Genomic DNA, 22,155 nt, shown 5'->3' with positions numbered 1-22,155 from the left:
TGATCTTTCTCCAACATTACGCCCTGACTCCTTGCCTTCAATTTGTTTCTTCTGAAAGATGATCAGACTTGAAAACAAATTTAAAACACTTCTTATGTTGAATGCCTAAATGTCTAAAAATATAAAATATTTTTAGACTACTGCACACCTAGACCAGTCCTATAACTGGAAGCGTGGACAGCAGCTTCATCTCTCCTTTCAAACCTCTGCTTACACACTGTTTTTAATGCCATTTCCTGATGACCAAGGCATAGCACAAACAGCGGCCAAGAGTACACATCTCTTCGCTCTGCTGTACGTTTGTACAGGACTGATGAAAGAGAAAACCTTCACAGGAAACAGCTTTCTATCTTATTCAAAACCACGTGACTAAATTCAGTTTCTGTTTCTGTCCAGCAAAAAAAAAAAAAGTGCTATTTCTGTGCAGGAAATGACTCTAAATATTTGCTGTCATGGGTGTCAAGCACATTATTAGGAAACTGTATTTCTCCATTTCTTCCACAAGAATGTAAGATACAGACAAATTATTGAACGAAACAAGAAACAAGGGTCATAGGCTTTACTTTATCAGGGCAAATCATTGTTGAGCAATGATATAATTAAATCCAGGTCAGAGAATGCAATCCACAATTTGCCGGAAGACCAGAGAAAGTGGCCATGAAAACTACTCAGAGGTACAACCCAAGACTATAACAACACTTAAAAGATCACTAAGCTGGGATTTCAAAAATCATCAGAAATATTATCCTACACGTACGTGGAGCTGAAGTCGGCCCAGTTGTTGGGGGTCGCAGAGGGCTCTGCAGAGGTCACCGCGGAAGGAGCAGGGGTCTCACGTACAGCCAGTTTGGGTGCAGGGGTGGAGGCAGCATCAGTCACTGGTTTGACTGGGGCAGGAACCTCATTTTCTGGGATTTTCTCTGCGTAGTTTGCAGGGAACCATCCTGTCTTTCCTTTTAATTCTCCTCCAAGCCAACCCGGTTCTCCAGTTTGGCTTTCATCCACCTGCAGGAAAGTCATAAAGTTTAATTCAGTGGAACTAAATCAACCCCTAAAGACACCAAACACTCTACCAGAACAAAGCCCCCGCCTCTGACCCGGTCAGACTAACACATGGCACAGACATTTCTTCACTTTATCCTTAGTCTAGGAGTCTGGAAAAATGGTCTCTAAACTTTTAACTCTGAAGAAACAGTAGATGCTATAATTCAAGTTCTTAGTCTTTTGTGCCTGTTTAGCTTTTTCTTTTTCCCCTAATAATAGCAGTTAAGACCAATAAGGAATCCTAATAAAGCCTACAGTTTAAATTTTTAGAGCTACTTTGAATTAGAAAGTGATGTGACAGACTTCATCATTCAGGAAGTCATGTAATTATTAAAAATAATTTGACTTAGGTTTATTATTTAAAATTGAAAGCAAAGGGTGCAATCGATATGAATTTAGCACTCTAAAAAAAATCTCTAAACTACGCAGTACTTATTCAGCATAGGGACAAGAAGATAAAAAACAGAGCCTTAGATGGTTTCTACAGCAAGTAGAACTGGCTGCTGTGTTTAGCCATTTAAAAGCTCCACAGATACACGACGAGAAAATTAAGGAAATGATTATTTACAGCAACAATTAATTTTATTAAAGTCCTAGAGTTTTCTTTTGTATAAATTTCACTTTGATATTCACAAACATGCACATGAGAATATAGAATTCTGCTGTTAAAAAATTTCAGAGATTTATTACACCTGTGTTTTTAATGTTTGCATTTTACTTTAATTCTGACCAAAAGGATTAGTCAAAATCACCAGAATGATTCTACTTATCTTTAGAAGTTACCCTCACTATTTTATGAGCAACAGGAGATCAATTTGAGGACAATTACATTCACTAGTAGAAAATTATTTTCATTACAATAAGTCAAATAAGGTTCTGTCAGCGACCTTATCCTATTTTTATTGCATAATATACTGCCTAAGGAGGTAATACATTGGACCTTAATGTTGCTTTTTCGAAATCACAGAAATGAGTATGTAGGGTCTTAACAATGATTTTGGAAAAAGTGGCAAAAATACCAGTTTTCTAACCCATTCAAATATTCAGTTAAAAAAAAACAAACCCTAAAGCAAATAACTATGGGACCAAACATCTGTTCGTATTCAGTGTAGAGTAATATGGCATAATGTTTATTAGCTTATCTGAATTAAAAAAGAATGCCTGGGGTAGGGGTGGAGAAAGTAGAATACAGGACTTCCTACTTAATTCTGCATGTTATTTATAAAATATTCAGTCCGTAGGAGAGCTTCCTTGCTGCTCTACCTTAGGAACCCTACTGTCATGGGTAAAAGCAGTTTTTAAAGCTGGGAATTCTCCAAAAAGGAGTTCCCTGAGATAGCAACGCTGCTTCCAAAGGTTCTATTTTTGGCTTTACAGTTCCGGTGCTAACACTTGTATCAATGTGAGCACGTGGGCCACTTCTCAGTCAGCTGCCCCGCATTGTTTTCTTCTTTCTTTCCTTTTTCTGGGCAGCCCAAACTGTTTCTCCAGATGAGGATTTAAGGTGACACCGTTTTCCCACTTGTATCTTATTTTCTGCTGAACTCAAATGGCTAGATGCCTTTTCTCTCTTGTTTATATTTATTGGTGATATGACGCACTTTAACTTTATAGCTGTTTTGCACTGGAAACACAGCTGTCTCTAGGTCAGGCTGAGCCAGGGCCTCCCCAGCTTCTCAGCGGGTTAAACAGCCCAGTTCCTGCCCCTCCACACGTCCCAGAACCAAAGGTAAGGTCTGGCAGCAGTGAGTGAGGTCCTGGAGCCAGACACAATCGCTTCGCCTCAAGACTGCAAAGTGGGGCTTCCCTGGTGGCGCAGTGGTTAAGGATCCGCCTGCCAATGCAGGGGACACGGGTTCGAGCCCCGGTCTGGGAAGATCCCACATGCCGCGGAGCAACTAAGCCCCTGCACCACAACTACCGAGCCTGTGCTCTAGAGCCCATGAGCCACAACTACTGAGCCCGCGCGCCTACAGCCCGTGCTCTGCAACAAGAGAAGCCACTGCAATCAGAAGCCTGCGCGCCGTATGAAGACCCAACACAGACTAAATTAAATAAATTAATTAAAAAAAAAGACTACAAAGTGTCATGATTAAGAGTAGACTTAGTAGACAATTAGACTGCCTCAGTTTTAACACCACTTCTATATTATTAGCTGGTTGACTCTGGGCAAAGCGTCATCTCTTGGTGCCTTGGTTTCTTCATCTGTAAAATGAAGGATAATACCAGTACCTGTTTCATAATAGTTGTTGTAAGGAATGATGAGTATCTAGAACACTGCCTGGCATATGAGACGTGCTTAATGACAGATTTTCTAAAGCCATCTCTCCTGTTGTCCAGCTCTGACTCTACTGCAGTTCTCTTTTGCCCTGTTCTAAAAGCCTGGCCTCTGTTTGACCCTGTTTACTTTAGGTAACCAGAGATTTCTGGTTCTCTATGGGGAGTTCCCTGCTCTAGAAACCTGTCTAGCACCTTAGGCCCTCGGGGTTGGCCTTCCTATCTTCCTGTAGGGGCTGGAATGTGATCCCTGATCATGACCTATCAAACTCCTACTGGTCTAAGCTAGTTGGACCTCCTTGAATGCCAGCTGCTTTACTTAATTATGTCCTGTGACCCACTGTCATTCCCTTGAGACATGGGTCTTACCTGGTTAACCAGACTTTTGGTTGACATCTGGAATTGGATCTGAAGCCCTGAGGAAATGTTCCACCCTATGGGCAGGTCTAGCTCACACCCTAGTTAATCACACCCAGCCTTGTCCCCTGATATGACAGAAAGCAGACTTCACCACTAAAAGGTGCTAGTGTGTACTCAGGAAGGGGAGAGGGTGCCACATCAGCTCCTTATCCCTGCAAATAAGAGTTTCTGCCATCCTTGAGGGCAATACTGAAATCAGTATTTCCCTTTTAACCAAGGAAATCCATCATTCAATTTGAACAAACAATAATCTCAATTAGTTTGATCTATTCTTATATGAATCCATTAATTTTAATGAGTAATTAAATTTTAATTTTAAGGTTCAGAGGTTATAATAAAAATTCCCTAACATAACATTAAATTAAATTAACCACTTAGAAAAAGCATACGGGGTCTCATATGAAAATGAGAAATATTCCTTCCTGGATTTGAAAAGCTTTACTCAAAATGCCAATCCCATTGTGGAAAAACGGGACATAAAATTAGGATAGAATAAGCGAAGTCAAGCACACAGACTTCTTTGTAATGTGGCTGGCTATATTGTGGACTTATACACACATAGGGTAGATTCATCTATCGGTGGCTGTAAGTCAGGGGGATTTTGATATTAACAATATCGGTCTTTTTAAAAAATTAATTTATTTATATTTATTTTTGGCTGCGTTGGGTCTTCATTGCTGTGCGTGGGCTTTCTCTAGTTGCAGCGAGCGGGGGCTACTCTTCATTGTGGTGCGTGGGCTTCTCATTGAGGTGGCTTCTCTTGCCGCGAAGCACGGGCTCCAGGCGCCGCAGGCTTTGGTAGTTGTGGCACGCAGGCTCGGTAGTTGTGGCTCGCGGGCTCTAGAGCGCAGGCTCAGTAGTTGTGGCGCATGGGTTTAGTTGCTCCGCAGCATGTGGGATCTTCCCGGGTCAGGGCTCGAACCTGTGTCCCCTGCATTAGCAGGCGGATTCTTCACCACTGCACCACCAGGGAAGCCCAACAATATTGGTCTTAATACAATTTCATTTAATCAGCCCCACAGCAACACCTCAAAGCATTTGGGGTCATTCTAGTGAAGCATCAAAGTGGGAAGCACAAACCCCAAATGTTGCTTAAATGTCTGGGAATATGTTACAGATCTAGTCTACGAACTGTTAATAATTATGCACTGCATACTGTAGGGCACTGATGCAACAGTCAAATGCACGCAGCGTTATCAGGTTCAAGTACACGTGGCTGAAACCCTATAATATCATATTTCTTTTCTCAATGTTCATATGCTTCATGACCGCCATCTTCATGGTGACGCTAAGATTTTTAAAGCCTCTGACCTTGTCACAAAGAAGGGCAACAGAAATTCCCTCTCCCCTCACAAGCAGGACAAAGGGCATGGACAGCAAACAGGTTTAAACTGTGTACCAACTTAGACCCACCGGTGCAGCTGCCTGGGTGTGCTGCAGAATGTGGGGAGAAACACATGTTTCGTACATTTGCTAGTTTGGAAATAAAAGGTTTCCCCCTAAACTCCTAGATGAGGATATTAAAACTGTTTTCTAAAGTGCTAATCTAGAGGTTGGCAAAATTTTCCTTAACTTTCGCAGCGACTGAACTCTGCAGCTGTAGCACAAAAGCAGCTGTAAGCAATATGTAAATGAACACGCCTGAATGTGTCCCAGTAAAACTTTATTACAAAACAGGCACGGGCTGGATTTGGTCCACCCCTGGAATCATGTATGTGCTGATCCCTCAACACAGCAATGGCTCAGATGTTAAGATTATGGAAATCTAAGAAAGGCAGGAAATAAAAGGTACTGACTACATTGAAAACAAAACAAAACAAAACAAAACCCCCAAACAATTCTCCATCAAGAAAAGAAAAGGGAAAAAGAATGAGTTTACATTGTTACAAAAGAAACACTAAATTAGAAGATGTTAAACAACTTTCTGAATGAATTGACTGGTTGATGACTGACAGCCCCTAAAGAAGTCTCCTTTTTTGGATATCTCTAAGAAGAGGATATTTTCCAGAATGACTTGGGATTAGTCCTGACAGAAAAGAGATTAGGTTAGATCAGTGGTTCCCTAAACTGACTCCCTGATAGAACCACCTGGACAAGATTTTGAATCCTAAATATGGATGAAAAGTTCCCACAGTCTCTGGGGGTGAGCCCTGGATTGGTTGTGGGGTTTTTCTGTGTGTTTTTTTTAAGGTCCCTGAGCAGGATTGATGCACTCAGCCCTGCACCATTTAAAACCAGCTGAGTAGATCATCAGCCTGTTTTCTTAAGATAAACTTCAACAAAATGGCAGTGAGCAGAGGTGTTCCAATTTCTTTTTTTTTTCTGACCGCGTGGCACGTGGGATCTTAGTTCCCGGACCAGGGATCGAATCTGCGCCCCCTGCAGTGGAAGTGTGGAGTCTTAACCTCTGGACTGCCAGGGAAGTCCCTAATCTCTTATGCTATTCCAATACATTGTGGATGTCAAATTGGACTTATTCACCCTCCAGGTATTGGGACATCCAGATCAGAAGACAGGCCATAGATTTTAAAAGTACCTAAGTCTTAGCTGTCCAGGTCAAACTCAATTAAGATGTTTCCATTCAGAAGTCTTCCCTGAGCACCTTAGTTCACTCTGATTTCTTTCCTCTTTTATAAAATTCCTAGCAGTTAGTGAGCATTCATTGGGAACTTCATCACACAATGGCCTTTTCATGTGTTTCTCCCTATTTTTCTGAAGAGATTTTAAACATATGAATGGTAGAATTATCTTATATTTTTTTGTATTATCAACAACATTTAGAACAGGACTATATATAAAATACCACTTTAATTTTTGTTAATCATGAAAAAATATTTTTGGAGAAAATTGCGCTGATAATCAAGTTTTTTTAACAGCAAAATATTTTGTAAAGCCCCCTCCAAGACTGCCTACATTAAAACAGAAAACGTTGCTAGACTTCTAAAATCTAACAGGTATAGTTAGCTACGTTTCAAAGAAGTTTGAGAAATCTGAGGAGCCGATGATTACTGTGCCCACAAAAGTAAGTGAACTCCTGATTATTCAACCAAGAGAGATCGCTAGGAATGTTCTATTGTGTATTTTTCACGATCGTGTTTCTCAACTGCAAACTTCATGAAATAAAAAAACTGCTACTATTACATGTCCATTTCCACTTGTTGGGTACCGATCGTTAGCCTCACAAACATAATACAGTAGAATGCCATCTGAGGTGTCTTGCTGCATTTTGTGGTACAAAATGAAGACACCACCGCTGTCCCCTCAGCAAGAGAATACAAGTATGCCTCACAGCACAGCCCCTTCGTTAACATATGTGGGATGTCTGAGATAAAATAAACACCATTCCAGGCCTGGGGAGACATTCTCTGTTAACAGTTGTCGAAGTTGGATTTATCTTTAGTGTTTCATTAAAAATTACAAATGTTAATACATTTGTAAACATGAATATAGAAGTACATAGAATTAAACATGAAAGACACCTCTCTAACTGCCCAGTGGTAACCACTGTTAACAGTTTGATGCCTATACCGCGAGACTGTAAACTATATACGTAAAAACATTCATACACACACACACACACACACACACACACACACACAGCTTTTTATTTAACCAAATGCAATTATGCTCTACATATTGTTTGTGCTTTTTTACTAGAGTTTATTTGTATATGTCGATCTGTGTAATTTTTAAAAACATCTTCATTATATTTATTGTTTAGCGCTGTACCACAATTTATTTAAACTATTCCCTTACTGATGGATACTGGGCTGTTCCTTGTTTGCTTTTACCAACAATGCTGCAGTGAACATCCATGGACACATTTATTTGTGCACTTGCTAAAAACAGCCTAGAGGAGGGAGAGTAACAGAATTCCTAGGTCAAGGGGAATGAGAATTTTAAATTTTAATAGGTATTGACAAATTGCCCTCCAAATGGCTTAGCCAATTCATACAACCATGCTGACGATGTATATTGTATCCACTTTCCTACACTCTTGACAAAGCTTAATATTATCAAACTCTTAAACTTGCTCACCAGAGAGATGAAAAATGCTATCTCATTTTAAAAATTTGCATTTTCCTGATCACCAAAGAAAGAAGCATCTTTTTGTATTTTTAAAAAATCATTTACTTTTCTTCATCTGTATATGTCTCTTTATATCCTCAGCTACCTTTTTAAAGCTGTGGGTTTCTTTCATATTAACTTTTCAGAGTCTTTATGTAATATGGATAGTGACCCTTTGTCTCCTATGTATTTTGCAATCTACAGGATTTAATTTTTTAATATTGTCAAATCTGTCCATTTTTGTCATTGATGGCTTCTAGTTTTAACTCAGAAAGGCATTTCTTAGAAAACTATTCCAATATTCTCCTTTAAAAAAAAAAAGAAAAAAAAAAACCTTTTAAAAAAGAATTTTAACTTTTAAGTTTAACCTACTTGGAACTTATTTTTGTCCATGATCTGAGACAGAGACTTGACCTAATGATTTGCCAATACAGAAACTTCAAGTTAGTCCTTGCATGGAATCTAGCAAACAGAAACCTGGTAATACAAACTTTTACACCTTTTTCTTCATTTTCTATTTTAAGCACAACCTACTACACAAACTCAAAACATCTTTTTACTGCCACGACAACACCCAAAGATATGTGTACTTACACAGAATTAAACTGATTTAAGAGAACAAAACATTTAATAAAGATGCAGACTTCCTGACAGTCACAAGGCACTCACCCATTCCCCTTTAACCTCCACCAGGAAAGCAAAGGTTTGAAAGCAAGGCAAAATACATGTTTAATGAAATGTTTCATTCTCATGGTATATCTACACTCTATTCTTCTAGTGGGGCTGGTGCTTAACTAGTCAGTTTGCGGAAAAGGACTCAGTACCATTGTAACAAGACTATGATTCAAAAAAAGTAGCAATATATACTCATTAAAATATAGATCATCTGTAACATTTCCCTATCGTAATATTTGGTAACACTTCCTTATCTCAGGAAGAGAACAATACTTTTCTGCACCTTGTGTTGCAACGAAATCCAGTTTCAAATATGTTAGGCTTTTTTTTTTTTTTTTTTAAAGCAGTATAAAAATCAACTTTGTAATGAGGTCTTCTCTGCTATGGCATTGTACCTTCATAAGGTTTAGATTCCTGCTATTGCATGGTATTTAGATAATTTCCAATTAATCTGCTTTAAAAGGCACAAGATATTTCAAAGACCAGGCAGGAGGAATAAGGCAGCCTCAGGCCATTAGGAAAGAGAAGATGGGGAAGAAGCTGCGAAACACTCGGCCCAGGTCACCATTCACGTGCAGCATGGTGCGTCCACACTTGAGAGAAACCAGCAGTTCTTTCTGTAAAGAATGAGTGAGGCTGGCGCCCAGGCGTTCAAAACTCCGTGCTGAATGAAGGCAGAGAGATTACCGGAAGAGGGTTTCGTTATTGTTAGGGAGATGTTGACTTTGAAAAATTCTGGAGCATTGAGCACGACTCCCTTATTTCCAGCCCTTAAGAACTAGAGAAAAAGCTATCAGAAAATAAGGGGAGAAGGGATTGAGTTCTTGGAGGACCAAACACACTGTTCTTTCTATATATTTTGGCCCATGAAAGATCACATACTCTAAATACAGATACTATGCATAAATGGAAGATGAATGCATGAGTAATTACAGTGACTGCATGACACCCTTTTATACTTCAAAGACATAGATCCTAGTATGGGAAGTGTGCTTGTCTCAATTCTTAACTTTCATAGTTCTTAAAAAAAATCCTGAACCATTTCCATATTAAAAAGAAAAAAAAAGCCAACAGTAATACAAAGCTTAACCACTTCTAAGACTTACGTTAATAACTGGATTGAGGAACTACTATTTTCTTTTAGGAAATAATCTAGGTCAGCCACATTGCTTTATTCGTTCTTAAACTGGTTACTATAGTTTTAGTTACAATCATAAGATTATTATTATTATAATTAAACAAGCTGTAACAAGCAAAGTTCTAAATTCTTTCATCTGTTCATTTATAGAGTAGGAAAGCAGGTTAACTGTATTTAATTCATTACTCTCCACACAATTCAAAGTTTACACAAAGGGAAAAAAAGATGCTTTGACCCAAAGATACAAAAATTATCAGTGGCAACTATGAAAATGATGATCAAGCATTTTGCATTTAAAACTATTTCTGAAAGACTACTTTTAATATCTAAGTAGTAATCTAAACTCTAAAATTACCAGAGCTTTACAGATTTAAAATTATGCAAGGCTATGTTAAGAATCCATTTTCTTTAACAATTCTATTTTAAAGTGATGCTGGGATACGTTTTTAAGTGCCAACTTTCATTCTAATAGAAGAGGAAGAAGAGTGAGGCTATACTTCAAAAACTCAAATGCTGGATTACTGGATTTCACACTCACCAACCATTTGCAATTGTCAAATAAAGTACAAAAGAGGACACATGCTAACCGTCAACAGAAAGCACGCTTTCGCTGGAGTCTTTCTTACCATGACTATATCTCCTGGCTGGATCGTGATTTCATCGTGACTTCTGGACTCAAAGGGATAGAGTGCTCGGTAATACACCACTTTTACATTCTCCTGGGCGGAAATGCTAAGTGGGCCTTTTTCTGTTTACGAGGAAAAGAAGGAGAAGGGAACAAAAATAAAACGTTACACGGAACACAAATGCATGACGCGAGCCAAATTACAGACATCTATCTCCTCTGCTGCCTATCTTAACATCTGAACAATTTACATCTGCTCAAGGAATTTCTAGAACACAGAGTGAGGATGTGTTCCGTTCTGAAACCAAAGGAGACCCAAATCTGATGTCAGCAACTAGAACCCATCAGAGAGGTCACTAGTGGACGCTCAACCAAGGTCATCCCGGTGCTGAGTGCAGTGAGGCTGCCTGAAGTCCCTGTTCTCTGCTCCCTGTGGCTTAGGCGTCAGCAGTACGCATCTTTAAAGCATCCAGACCTCTTGCCCCCATGCAGGGTGTCTAGCACGATGCCGTGGTTCGAACGTGACGCAAATTTGAAACAGCCAACTCATAGCGGAGGGGGCAAAGAAACACAACTTTAACTTTCCATATTAAGAGACCTGGAAAGGTGGATGTTTTAGGCCCTCAATGTGTTCATATAAAACACAAGTGCTGATTTCACCAAGAACCGTTCTTATTGATCATTCAATTGTAATTCCTGGTGAACTACACGTCCTAGAGAAAAAAATGAACCAAGGACAGACCCTAGATGAAAATAATGTAGCTTTTCAATGAAGTAAAATTTTTAAAAATGCACACGAGCAGAGGATATTTTGGATCCCGATTAATAACTACTCACAGCCCTCTGAACTGTTTTACCCAAGAGCTGCAAGTATTTTGATACACACCTATTTTCTCTGAAAAGCCGTGAAAGTACTATCTTTGTGTCATCTTGAACTGAATGACGTGCATAATTTCCCACTGACCAAAGGAGAAAAAAAATCCTCATTTTATACCAAGAGGACGCATAAGGAACTTAAGATCAAGTCATGGCGAAATAATTTTCAGATCAAAAAAAAATATTAAAACATATATTTTGTCCTCTTATGGCACAGGATCCTGTGTGGATCTGATGGCTTGCCAGTCTTTCTCCCTGGACTGCATGATGCATCTTGAGGCAGGGAGGGTGTCGGCCAACTCTGAACCCTCACTCCCATCCCTGCCCGCTGTGCAAACAGGAAACAAACATTTGTCATTTGCCAAACAAAGGAAAAGGCCATCACTTTCCTCAGCTGAGTTCTATCTCCTAAGTTTTACAATATCGTACATCCACACAAGAACTTAAAAAATACATTCTAGTTTGCATCTGATAAAAGGGATAACGTTTTCTAGCTATTTCAAAGTCTTTCATTTATCGTTATTTATAAAGATGTAACTTATGTTCAAAGGGCAAAAAAAAAAGATTCAAAAGGTAAGAACACAGTTGTACGCAGTGCAGACTGAGGACAGTGAATGTCACGTCACTATAGGCAAGGGGAAGAAGTGCCACTTCCTGCTGCTGAGACAGCTCTGAAATTCCCAGGGAAAATAACAAAACAGAGAAGCAGGAAGGGTTATGACCTCCATTTGGAATACAGGTGTATGAATGGGGCTTGGCAATGAAACTTCATGCCACTGTCGTCTGCAAAAGACTTCTGGATGCCAAAGGCTGGCACGGTGCGGGGAGAACTAAACAGACATCTGATGATGCTAGAAGATGAACAGCTGCACCATCCCAAAAAAGACACTGACGTTCTCATCGCTATGAACACAGCCAAGATAGAGCCTGATAAGACATGAATATTTCCCAAGAGGATCTGGGAGAACAGGACTTCTTTTTTTTAAATTTTTATTTTATATTGGGGTACAGTTGATTTACGATGTTGTGTTAGTTTCAGGTGTAGAAAAGGACTTATTTGCTAGAATAATTTTGGCCTCTCATACCTGCAGTGGACCAGGGTGCTTGGACAGCTGGCTTAGCTGGCTCCTGTGGTTGAAGGAAAAGCCGACTCAGCTTGTCTTGCATTTCCTGTTTGCCCTTTTCCTCACTGTCCTTCTTTTTGACACTCTCTTCCCTTTTGAGTTTTTCCTCCTCGTGGGGTTTTCTTGGCCGCTGATGCTCATCTTCTTGTTGCACGTGCTCCAGCCACTGCTGGTCCCTTTCCTGAGCTCGTCTGTCAACAAAATGCCTGATTTCACCAGGGAAGCAACTCCAAGTTAACACTGCTGCGTGGCCTCTTTGCACAAAGAGCTCCATCTAGTCAATGGGATGCTAAACACCAAGGGATATTGTTCTTCAGAGGGAGGGATCTGAATCAATGAAACAGAGGCTCTCAGGGCTCCCTTTCTGAGTGAGATGAAATCACATGACTTAGAGAAACACAGAAAGAAAATTCCTGATGTAGCTAGCTTATAAACTGATTAGAAAAATCACAAAAATACTTCTCGATTTTAAAACTGGCATATAATTGCAAAGAAAAAGAAAAGCCATAAAACACAGGAACATAACCTCCATGAAGACAAAGTACACCCAGCACTGCAAATGAAATATTGCTTAAAGAAGTCCATGAACAATTAGATCACTGGGGGGACACACTGTATGTACACGCACACAAGCAGCTCCCCAGAACTGAAGCGGAAACCAACAGGCTATTTTGAACCCTTGAGGTAGTAACCAACCCTTACTGAGCAACAGTTTCTATATATTTTACTGAATTCGACTACTTTGTTTTTCAAACTAGCTGACAAAGAGATAAAGTGCAATTAAATATAGGCCTTGAAAAATCTGATGGCCTCAACCTGAAATCCACAGGAAAAGATCGCGGATGATTTTTCCCTCATTCCATAATATTTTAGAAAATCAGAAAACACTTTAAGTGATCACACTTTAAATGAAACTAACGTGGGACTTCCCTGGTGGCACAGTGGGTAAGTCTCTGCGCTCCCAATGCAGGGGGCCTGGGTTTGACCCCTGGTCAGGGAACTAGATCCCACAGGCATGCCACAACTAAGAGTTTGCATGACACAGCTAAGGAGCCCACCTGTCGCAACTAAGGAGCCCATGTGCTGCAACTAAGACATGGTACAACCAAATAAAGAAAGAAACTAATGTGTAATAATAAATGATACCATGTTAATAATAACTAGTCCTCCACATTTGTTAACTACTTTAACCCTCACACTAGGTACGTAGGTCCTATCATTATCATCCAAATTTTACAGATGAAAATGAGGCAGAGGGAGTGAATGACTTGTCCAAGGTCACCCAGCCACACCAGCTTGGGGACCACTCAGGCAGCCTGGTTCTAAAGTCTACACTGTGAATCGCTAGCCTGTGACATGGCCAACGCATCATCTCCTGGAACTAGGCCATCTAGGCCAAAGGTCATCTCCTGGAACTAGGAAACTGCCAAGGGAACATGATATAAACAAATAAAACTTTTTTAAAAGTATTATATTTATTTCTACTCTGTATAAACGTGAAGCTTTAGTGCAGCAGAATTCTTTTCCATTTAAATCAAGCATTTCACTTACAATTTTCAAAACATCTGTTAAGAAAGCATAAAAGACATTTTTTGGAGGGGTAGGAATGTTAATTGTTATTCATAACAACAATTAAATTTGCTTAACATATTCCACCAATAAAGGCTACCATTTATAAAAGCATATAACCACGTAATTTCTGAAGTTAAATTTTGGGTGCTATTTATCATACAATTGTAAGCAGAAAATTTAAACTTTTATATTATGACACCGTATGTGTACTTCTACTCTGTAGGAAAGTGAAACTTCGGTGCAGTGTATTGTGAATAATAAACTTCGAAGATAAGAAAATGATGGAGTTAATCAACATATCCAAGGAATTAATCCCTGGGACATAATCCTAGACCTACCTCCTTCCACCCAGAGAACCATAAAATCGTCCTCTAAATTGGTTTGAAACCATACCTACCCACTGGCATGATAAAAAAGACCAAAGCACCAAATGCAAAATACAATATGTACCCATAATAAAAAGTGCCGCAAAAGTGCACCCTGGGGACTTCCCCGGTGGTCCAGTGGTAAAGAATCCATCTTCCAGTGCAGGGGACTTGGGTTTGATCCCTGGTTGGGGAACTAAGATACCACATGCCGTGGGGCAACTAAGCCCACGTGCCACAACTACTGAGCCCGCTCGCCTCAACTAGAGAGCCCACATGCTGCAAACTACAGAGCCCATGCACTCTGGACCCTGCGCGCCACTAGAGAAAAGCCCGTGCACCGCAACGAAGATCCCGCACGCCACAACTAAGACCTGACGCAGCCAAAAGTTAAATTAAAATAAATAAATAAATGTTAAAAAAAAAAAAAAAATGCACACCCTGACAGTTAAACTGAGCTCAGCCCAGTAAGTCAGTGACTTGCCTAAAGTATGAGTTTTCTTCATCTTTTTAGTCTAATTTCAATAACCAATTTTTATAATTTACACTATATCATTGGGATATTTGGTCACTTTTGTTTCTTGGTAGTCTAAAATCAATTTGTAGCTTAAAAAGCAAATATCCAATAACAAAATCAGACACACCAAAAGTGAAACAACAAATTTCTACAATTTATCACGAAAGGTTACAAATAAAAGACTACAGACACAAATATTCAAACAAAAATGCGTCTGTGTCCTAAGCAGCAGCAGCAGCAGCAAATTTTCTCCTTTTGTACTCGAGTTTCATTTGCAGTTGAAAAAAACGAAGAAAGAAGATGGCGTGGTACACTGTCCGTCTCACTGGAGAAACCCTGTGTGGCCACTGGGCTCAGGGACTTTGATTTCAAACCCAGGACTCTGATGGCCACTGTTATTAAAAGGCTGTGAACTGGAAACGTATTTTGGTCATTGGCATGCAAAGGAGCATACCAAGTGTCCCAATTTCTTGTATAATTCCATTTATCTACATAGTCGTAGCCTGAGAGAGCTCTGGGCACCAACCAAAAACTTTGGGGGGTACTTATACATGCAAAGATTTATATATACATGTGCCCACACACACATTAAAGACTGAAGGCTCTTTCTGGTGCAGTGAGAACTTGGAGAAGCCCGGCAAAGAATAGTAAATACTCCAAGTTCCTTCCAGAAGGGTCCACAATCCACTGAAAAGACTCACCTTTGGGCTTCTCCTTTTTGTTTTTCTAATTCTATGATCTTTCGCTCTTGTTCTTTCTGTTTCAGTCGTTCAGCCTCTATGGACTTCTGTTTCTGTAGCTGCTGCTTATTATGTATTTCTCTCAGTTCCTATAAATGATCAAGAAACAGTTCATGTAATGACATGCGCTGATAGACATTTCCACTGCTTATCAGCATGCAACATTTCATAGTGGGGAAGCCTAGGCACGTAGGAGATAACGCTTCAGGTTTGAAAAACGTTAACTTGGAAAACTAAAATCACTCTACATTTTGACCTGACGGATCTCCAGAAGCTGTCTGAGATCATACTTTAGTGAGCCATAACACAGTGCACCATGGTCCATGAGGTGCTTTAGAAGGAGCTTGCTAGGGACGAGCATTAGAAAAACTATACTGCTCAGGACTCAGCAACAATAATGGAACTCAACCAATTCTGAGACACGGTGATGATCATGAATGGAATCTTAAGATTCTTTTGATAATAATAAACACCAACCTCCACTGGCTTTGAAGATGCACACACTTCTTCATACACTCGCTCCACTAAACCATTACAACCTCACCTCCTTCTTAAGATATGCTGCTTTGAAACAAAACGACATCCTTCTCCTCCAAAACTCTGAGTCTCCCCCCAGGGTATATTTTTCGTCGAATCAGACCTCTTCCGAAGCATCTTTTCTTATTAAAACCATGTGTGAAGCTGTCAGCTGCCCCAAACTAAAGCCAGCAGTCAGATGGAAAGTAAAAAGCTATAATTTGATTATCACTTTGGATCCGATTTCCTCATTTGATACTAACACAGGAATAACAGTAATTTCCTTAGTATGCTACTGAAAATAAAGTGTATTTTATGATATTTAAAGTACTCAAGTCAGAAGTTTAAACACCCAAAAATATGAAGAACAAAGAAATGCCTGTTGGTGGGGGAAAACCCTCTGATTCCATAGGAATCAAATAGTCACTAACAGATTCAGTCACCAAATCTCTTCTTACTTGTGTCAACAATAAATCAGACAAGTCAAAGTGTCCAGTAGAACCAAGAGTAAAGTTCCAGTTGACTTCTTGGTCTGGCTAACTAGCGGGGCAGCCAAGGGGTCTATATGGTGAGATTTAAGAACTAAGGCCTGCCCTGTCTTCTCTTGATTTGCTCACTGGTAAGTCCAGATGGGTAGGTTTCTTCCTGCCTTATTTCTACCTTTAGATTTCATTCACAGATCAGACATCAAAGGTAGAGAGATTGCCTAAAGAAGATCAGTGTTAAAATGCACTTATTCCTAGAGAAAAGTCTTAAGAGTGAGGCTAACCTTTCCCTACTAGCTAGACCGTTCTTAAGATAAAGTTATAATGTATGTAACAAGCATTCTGTATACCATAAGTGACATTGAGAGGTCCTAAAAGGGATCAGTGCGATACGAGAAAAAGTTTAACTGGAGATCAGGAGGTTAGGGGGAGCAGGTACTGGTCAAGGAGGAAGGACTGGAGAGAAGGAGGCACTTGAAGAGGCGGAAGGAAGGAAAGAAGGAAGAGGCTTGAGTAGAGAACCCAGCAGATGAGCCTGGGAATAACCAGACAGGATGCAGCAGGAAGACACAATTTTGTAAGGCACAAATTGAAGGACTATTCCCTGTGGCTGCAGCCATGGGCATGTGATTTCCAAATTATGAAGGGTACTTGAGACAGGAATTTAGCTACAGAACGGCCATGGAAGGCCAAGAATGGAAACTGGAACATAATGATGATGCCTTGGTCTGTTTACAGTTCTAAGAGACAAATATCAACATCACAAAAAAAGAATTCCATTTTTCATCATCTTTCTCACTGCTATACCATGGGATGTAAAACTTTAATGTGCTAAAAGTTCAGCAGTATTGCTTTTCATAGTAATTTGGAATCAAGCATAAATAGTAATCTCTAAAAAATGAATAAAAAATCTGGTTAATATTTGGGATTTGATATTTCAGAGACAAATGGAAAATAAGGGTCAATATCTGTTAGAGTTATTCGCACTCTTGGTTCAAATTAATATCTCTACGTGAAAAGGAAAACTGAAGTGCAATGCTATTAATTGAAACTCTATATGTCCTAAGAGAGGAAGCCAAAAGTTAGCCTCTGCATAGACAGGGATGGCCCACTCTGTCACTGACCCAATGGCTGAGACCCTTTAAAAAGAAGGGTAAGAAGTGATGAAAATTTACTTTTTTTCCTATTTTCAAATTTCATCTTCAACTGCACAAAATTCTCAAATAGGTTCAGAAAAATAATTTATGGCAACAGACTATAATTAAAAGGTACTGAACTGGGAACAAAGATACCAGGATTTTAATCTCAGGTCCCTGGCATGCACCACAAGCTAAATCAGAGTAGACAATCTTTAGTTTTTGTTTGTTTGTTTTTTAGTTTTAAGATCTGTTAAATTGTTAGACATTGTTCATCACCATAAAAATTTATTCTCTATTTATCTGTGTCCCTTTCATTTAGGATTTTATTCTTATTACATAAACTAAAAAGGTATAACCACTAAGCAAAATAATTCTAAGTTGAAATTAAATACAAAAGAGTAAGAAATAACAGAGGAGGGGAATTGCCTGGTGGCTCAGTGGTTAAGAATCCACCTGCCAATGCAGGGGACACGGGTTTGAGCCCTGGTCCAGGAAGATCCCATACGCCATGGAGCAACTAAGCCCGTGCGCCACAACTACTGAGCCCGCACACCTAGAGCCTGTGCTCCGCAACAAGAGAAGCCACCGCAATGAGAAGCCTGCGCACCACAACAAAGAGTAGCCCCCGCTCGCCACAACTAGAGAAAGCCCACATGCAGCAATGAAGACCCAGCGCAGCCATAAATAAATAAATAAATAAATAAATAAATAGTTAAAAAAAAAAAAGAAACAATGACAGAGGAGGAATCTGATTGTATATTAAAACTGAAAAATTCTTACTTCATCCAGGAAAAATGTATTTTAGGCATAGTGATATTCAAAACACTTAACAACACGTACTTACTGCACAAGTGCTGGCCAGTTAGAATGGACGCCGGCCATGATGTACCAATGCATCAGGTAGACCGGGGCACAAATGAAGATTTTTCATTTTAACAAAGACTTGTACTGCATATTTCCTTTCTATATTGGGCTCTAGTACTGGATATTAATTTACAGATCAATAATTACCAGATACAAAGTCAAGACAGATGGAAATAAAGCTAGCAACATATTATGAGGGACTATAAAATGAAAATCAATAAGAAATAAAAACTTAAAGCATCTATAGGAAAAAAATCACGCTAATGAGAGTTTGAAAACAATTTTTAAATGTTTCAAATACACAAAGAAAGATATTTTTAAAAATTTAAAGCACATTTATTTTTGAGTATAAGAGAAATAGAGGATAAGCTGAACCTATCTTCGGAACTGTCTAAATAAGCTGCAACTTCAAGTACCTCCAAGGAAATGGAGCTTGCAGGAGCCATAAAATAACAGATGTCAAATGAGGTAACAGAAGGCTCTGACATCTTATGATCCAGATTTGAAGACTGCAAAGTTTTTCTGTCATTTCCTTCATCCAAGTCAAATACTGCTGAGATACACAATCAAGTGTAAGAAAATCAAGATGCTATGAATAGTAAGGCATTCTGGGTTTTCCTCTCTCTCCCTGGACTTGGGAGTTTAAGATGGCATGAACCAAAATAAGCAGAAAATGTATGATTCCTCAGTTGATTACTTTTTTTTTTTTTTTAAAAAGCTGAACTTCTGAGATGGCAATCTATAGAATGAAGGAATATAAACTAAAAACTAGCTAACAACTTGCTTTTCTGTTCATGACAAGGAGCAATGGGTCCTTTCACATGGGAGCTGAGGGCTGCCCTGTTTCTTCATTCCTTTTCAATACCGTTTAAGAAATTCAAGTATAGGTATAGTTATTTACAAGTTGCCTTTTCATTCTTTCAGGGAAAACATTTTTCAGGTGACAAATAAATCTGGTGTTTTATTAAATTTTTTATTTACTTGGGAAATGAGAGAACTATTGGGAGAAGTGGCTAAGAAAAACTTCCCCACACAAATCGTATCAACTCTCCTGGTGATCAGCCTGATGTAAGTGACTCTGCAAATTCTGTTAAATCTTGTCACGGTTATTTCTTCATTATAACTAAGATAAACAGAACAAATAAGAAATTACTGCCATTCAAAACTCAGTATCTCACTTGTAGCTCTTCCTCAAATTAACTTACTTTTTTCTAAAATAAGTAACTCTACAATCACATATTTATTTATTGGCTGGATATTTATCTAGCAATATGGTATTGAGTGTACAACTTTGTTGACCTTTCTTCTGAGTTCTACTCAAGGGTATATGTTTTACACTAGATATGCTAAACAATATCTTAATATTAACTCCTAATAAAGTAAGGTGACTTTCTTAATAAATAAGAAATAAGCATGCATTCAATAAGTTTTAGCTACAAATAAATATATAGGAAAAATAAAACTCTATAAAATGCATAGTATATATAAATTAAGATTTTTTTCACCAATAATATCTACAGAATTCTAAGATAAAGCAGAGTTTCTTATCCAGGGTCTATGAAAAAGCTTTGGCTCTGTGAACACTATGAAATTACACGCAAACTGGGGTATATTGGCATTTTTCTTGCTGAGAAGGCACATAGCTTTTATTTGACTCTCAAAGGGGTGTTGGATCAAACACAGATTATAAACCACAATAAGAAAATGATTGGCAAATAAAGATTCTGTCTTATATTAGTTAAGATTAATGAAAATCAACTTGCTTTTAAATTTCTTCCTTTAACCAAGGGGGAAAAGTCACTTATTTCCCCTAAGGAATTAAGATATTTGCACCATAAAACATCTTTGGACATCCTGTGGCATACAGCCAAAGTATTTCAAAAGCAATATGCTTCACAAATTGAATACTCAAGAAGATCCAATTTTTTGCCCTGAGAAATATGGCTCACTTTCAACTTTACTAAAGACAGTTATTCTATTGCTATGCAAGTGGCACAGAATCACTTAATTAAAAAACTGTGACGTTTCTCCTTCACTTGCTCTTAGAAACACTCAAAAATAAATGTATTATGTGAAGTGATACTACATAAAGTATAAAGAAGTATCCACTGGGGTTCAAGATGGCGGAGTAGAAGGACGTGCGGGCACTCCCTCTTGCTAGAGCACGGAATCACAACTAACTGCTGAACAATCATCAACAGGAAGACACTGGAACTCACCAAAAAAGATACCTCAGATCCAAACACAATGGAGAAGCTACAATGAGATGGTAGGAGGGGAGCAATCACAATAAAATCAAATCCAATGACCGCTGGGTGGGTGAATCACAAACTGGAGAACACTTATACCACAGAAGTCCACCCACTGGAGTGAAGGTTCTGAGCCCCATGTCAGGCTTCCCAACCTGGGGGTCCGGCAATGGGAGGAGGAGTTCCTAGAGAATCAGACTTTGAAGGCTAGTGGGATTTGATTGCAGGACTTCAACAGGACTGGGGGAAACAGAGACTCCACTCTTGGAGGGCACACACAAAGTAGTGTGTGCATCAGGACCCAGGGGAAGGAGCAGTGACCCCAGGGGAGACTGAACCAGACCTACCTGCTAGTGTTGGAGGGTCTCCTGCAGAGGCTGGGGGTGGCTGTGGCTCACCCCAGGGACAAGGACACTGGCAGCAGAAGTTCTGGGAAGTACTCCTTGGCATGAGCCCTCCCAGAGACTGCCATTAGCCCCACCAAAGAGCCTGTAGGCTCCAGTGCTGGGTCGCCTCAGGCCAAACAACCAACAAGGAGGGAACTCAGCACCACCCATCAGCAGAAAAGCAGATTAAAGTTTTACTGAGCTCTGCCCCCCAGAGCAACACCCAGCTCTATCCACCACCAGTTCCTCCCATCAGGAAGCTTGCACAAGCTTCTTAGATAGCCTCATCCACCACAGGGCAGACAGCAGAAGCAAGAAGAACTACAATTCTGCAGCCTATGGAATGAAAATCACATTCACAGAAAGACAGACAAAATGAAAAAGCCGAGGACTATGTACGAGATGAAGGAACAAGATAAAACCCCAGAAAAACAACTAAATGAAGTGGAGATAGGCAACCTTCCGGAAAAAGAATTCAGGATAATGATAAAAAAAGAATGAAAAGAAATGAAGACAGCCTAAGAGACCTCTGGGACAACATTAAACGCAACAACATTCACATTATAGGGGTCCCACCCAGAAGGAGAAGAGAGAGAGAAAGGACCCGAGAAAATATTTGAAAAGATTATAGTCGAAAACTTCCCTAACATGGGAAAGGAAATAGCCACCCAAATATAGGAAGCGCAGAGAGTCCCAGGCAGGATAAACCCAAGGAGAAACATGCGGAGACACATAGCAATCAAACTGACAAAAATTAAAGAAGAAAAATTATTAAAAGCAACAAGGGAAAAACGACAAATAACATACAAGGGAACTCCCAGCTCTGGCTTTGTAGAAACTCCACAAGCCAGAAGGGAATGACACAATATATTTAAAGTGATGAAAGGGAAGAAGCTACAACCAAGATTACTCTACCTGGCAAGGATCTCATTCAGATTCAACAGAGAAAGCAAAAGCTTTACAGACAAGCAAAAGCTAAGAGAATTCAGCACCACCAAACCATCTCTACAACAAATGCTAAAGGAACTTCTCTAGGCAGGAAACACAAGAGAAGGAAAAGACCTACAAAAACAAA

General features: G+C 39.4%; 1 protein-coding gene across 1 annotated transcript in view; it reads right to left on the bottom strand.

The window, feature by feature from the left end:
* Positions 1 to 22,155, bottom strand: part of ITSN1 (intersectin 1) — a 248,386-nt gene that overhangs the window by 85,407 nt on the left and 140,824 nt on the right. Inside the window, exons 20-23 of the mRNA XM_028492624.2 lie at positions 15,403 to 15,530; positions 12,209 to 12,438; positions 10,249 to 10,370; positions 758 to 1,005 (exon numbers count right to left, since the gene is read on the bottom strand). Of these exons, the coding sequence (XP_028348425.1) occupies positions 758 to 1,005; positions 10,249 to 10,370; positions 12,209 to 12,438; positions 15,403 to 15,530 (728 nt within the window). The remainder of the gene's footprint in view (positions 1 to 757; positions 1,006 to 10,248; positions 10,371 to 12,208; positions 12,439 to 15,402; positions 15,531 to 22,155) is intronic.

This window comes from Physeter macrocephalus, chromosome 8 (assembly GCF_002837175.3).
Source record: "Physeter macrocephalus isolate SW-GA chromosome 8, ASM283717v5, whole genome shotgun sequence".
Taxonomy (NCBI): Eukaryota; Metazoa; Chordata; class Mammalia; order Artiodactyla; family Physeteridae; genus Physeter; species Physeter macrocephalus.
The sequence above is the reverse complement of the archived record's forward strand: the minus strand, read 5'-3'. Positions and strand labels throughout refer to the sequence as shown.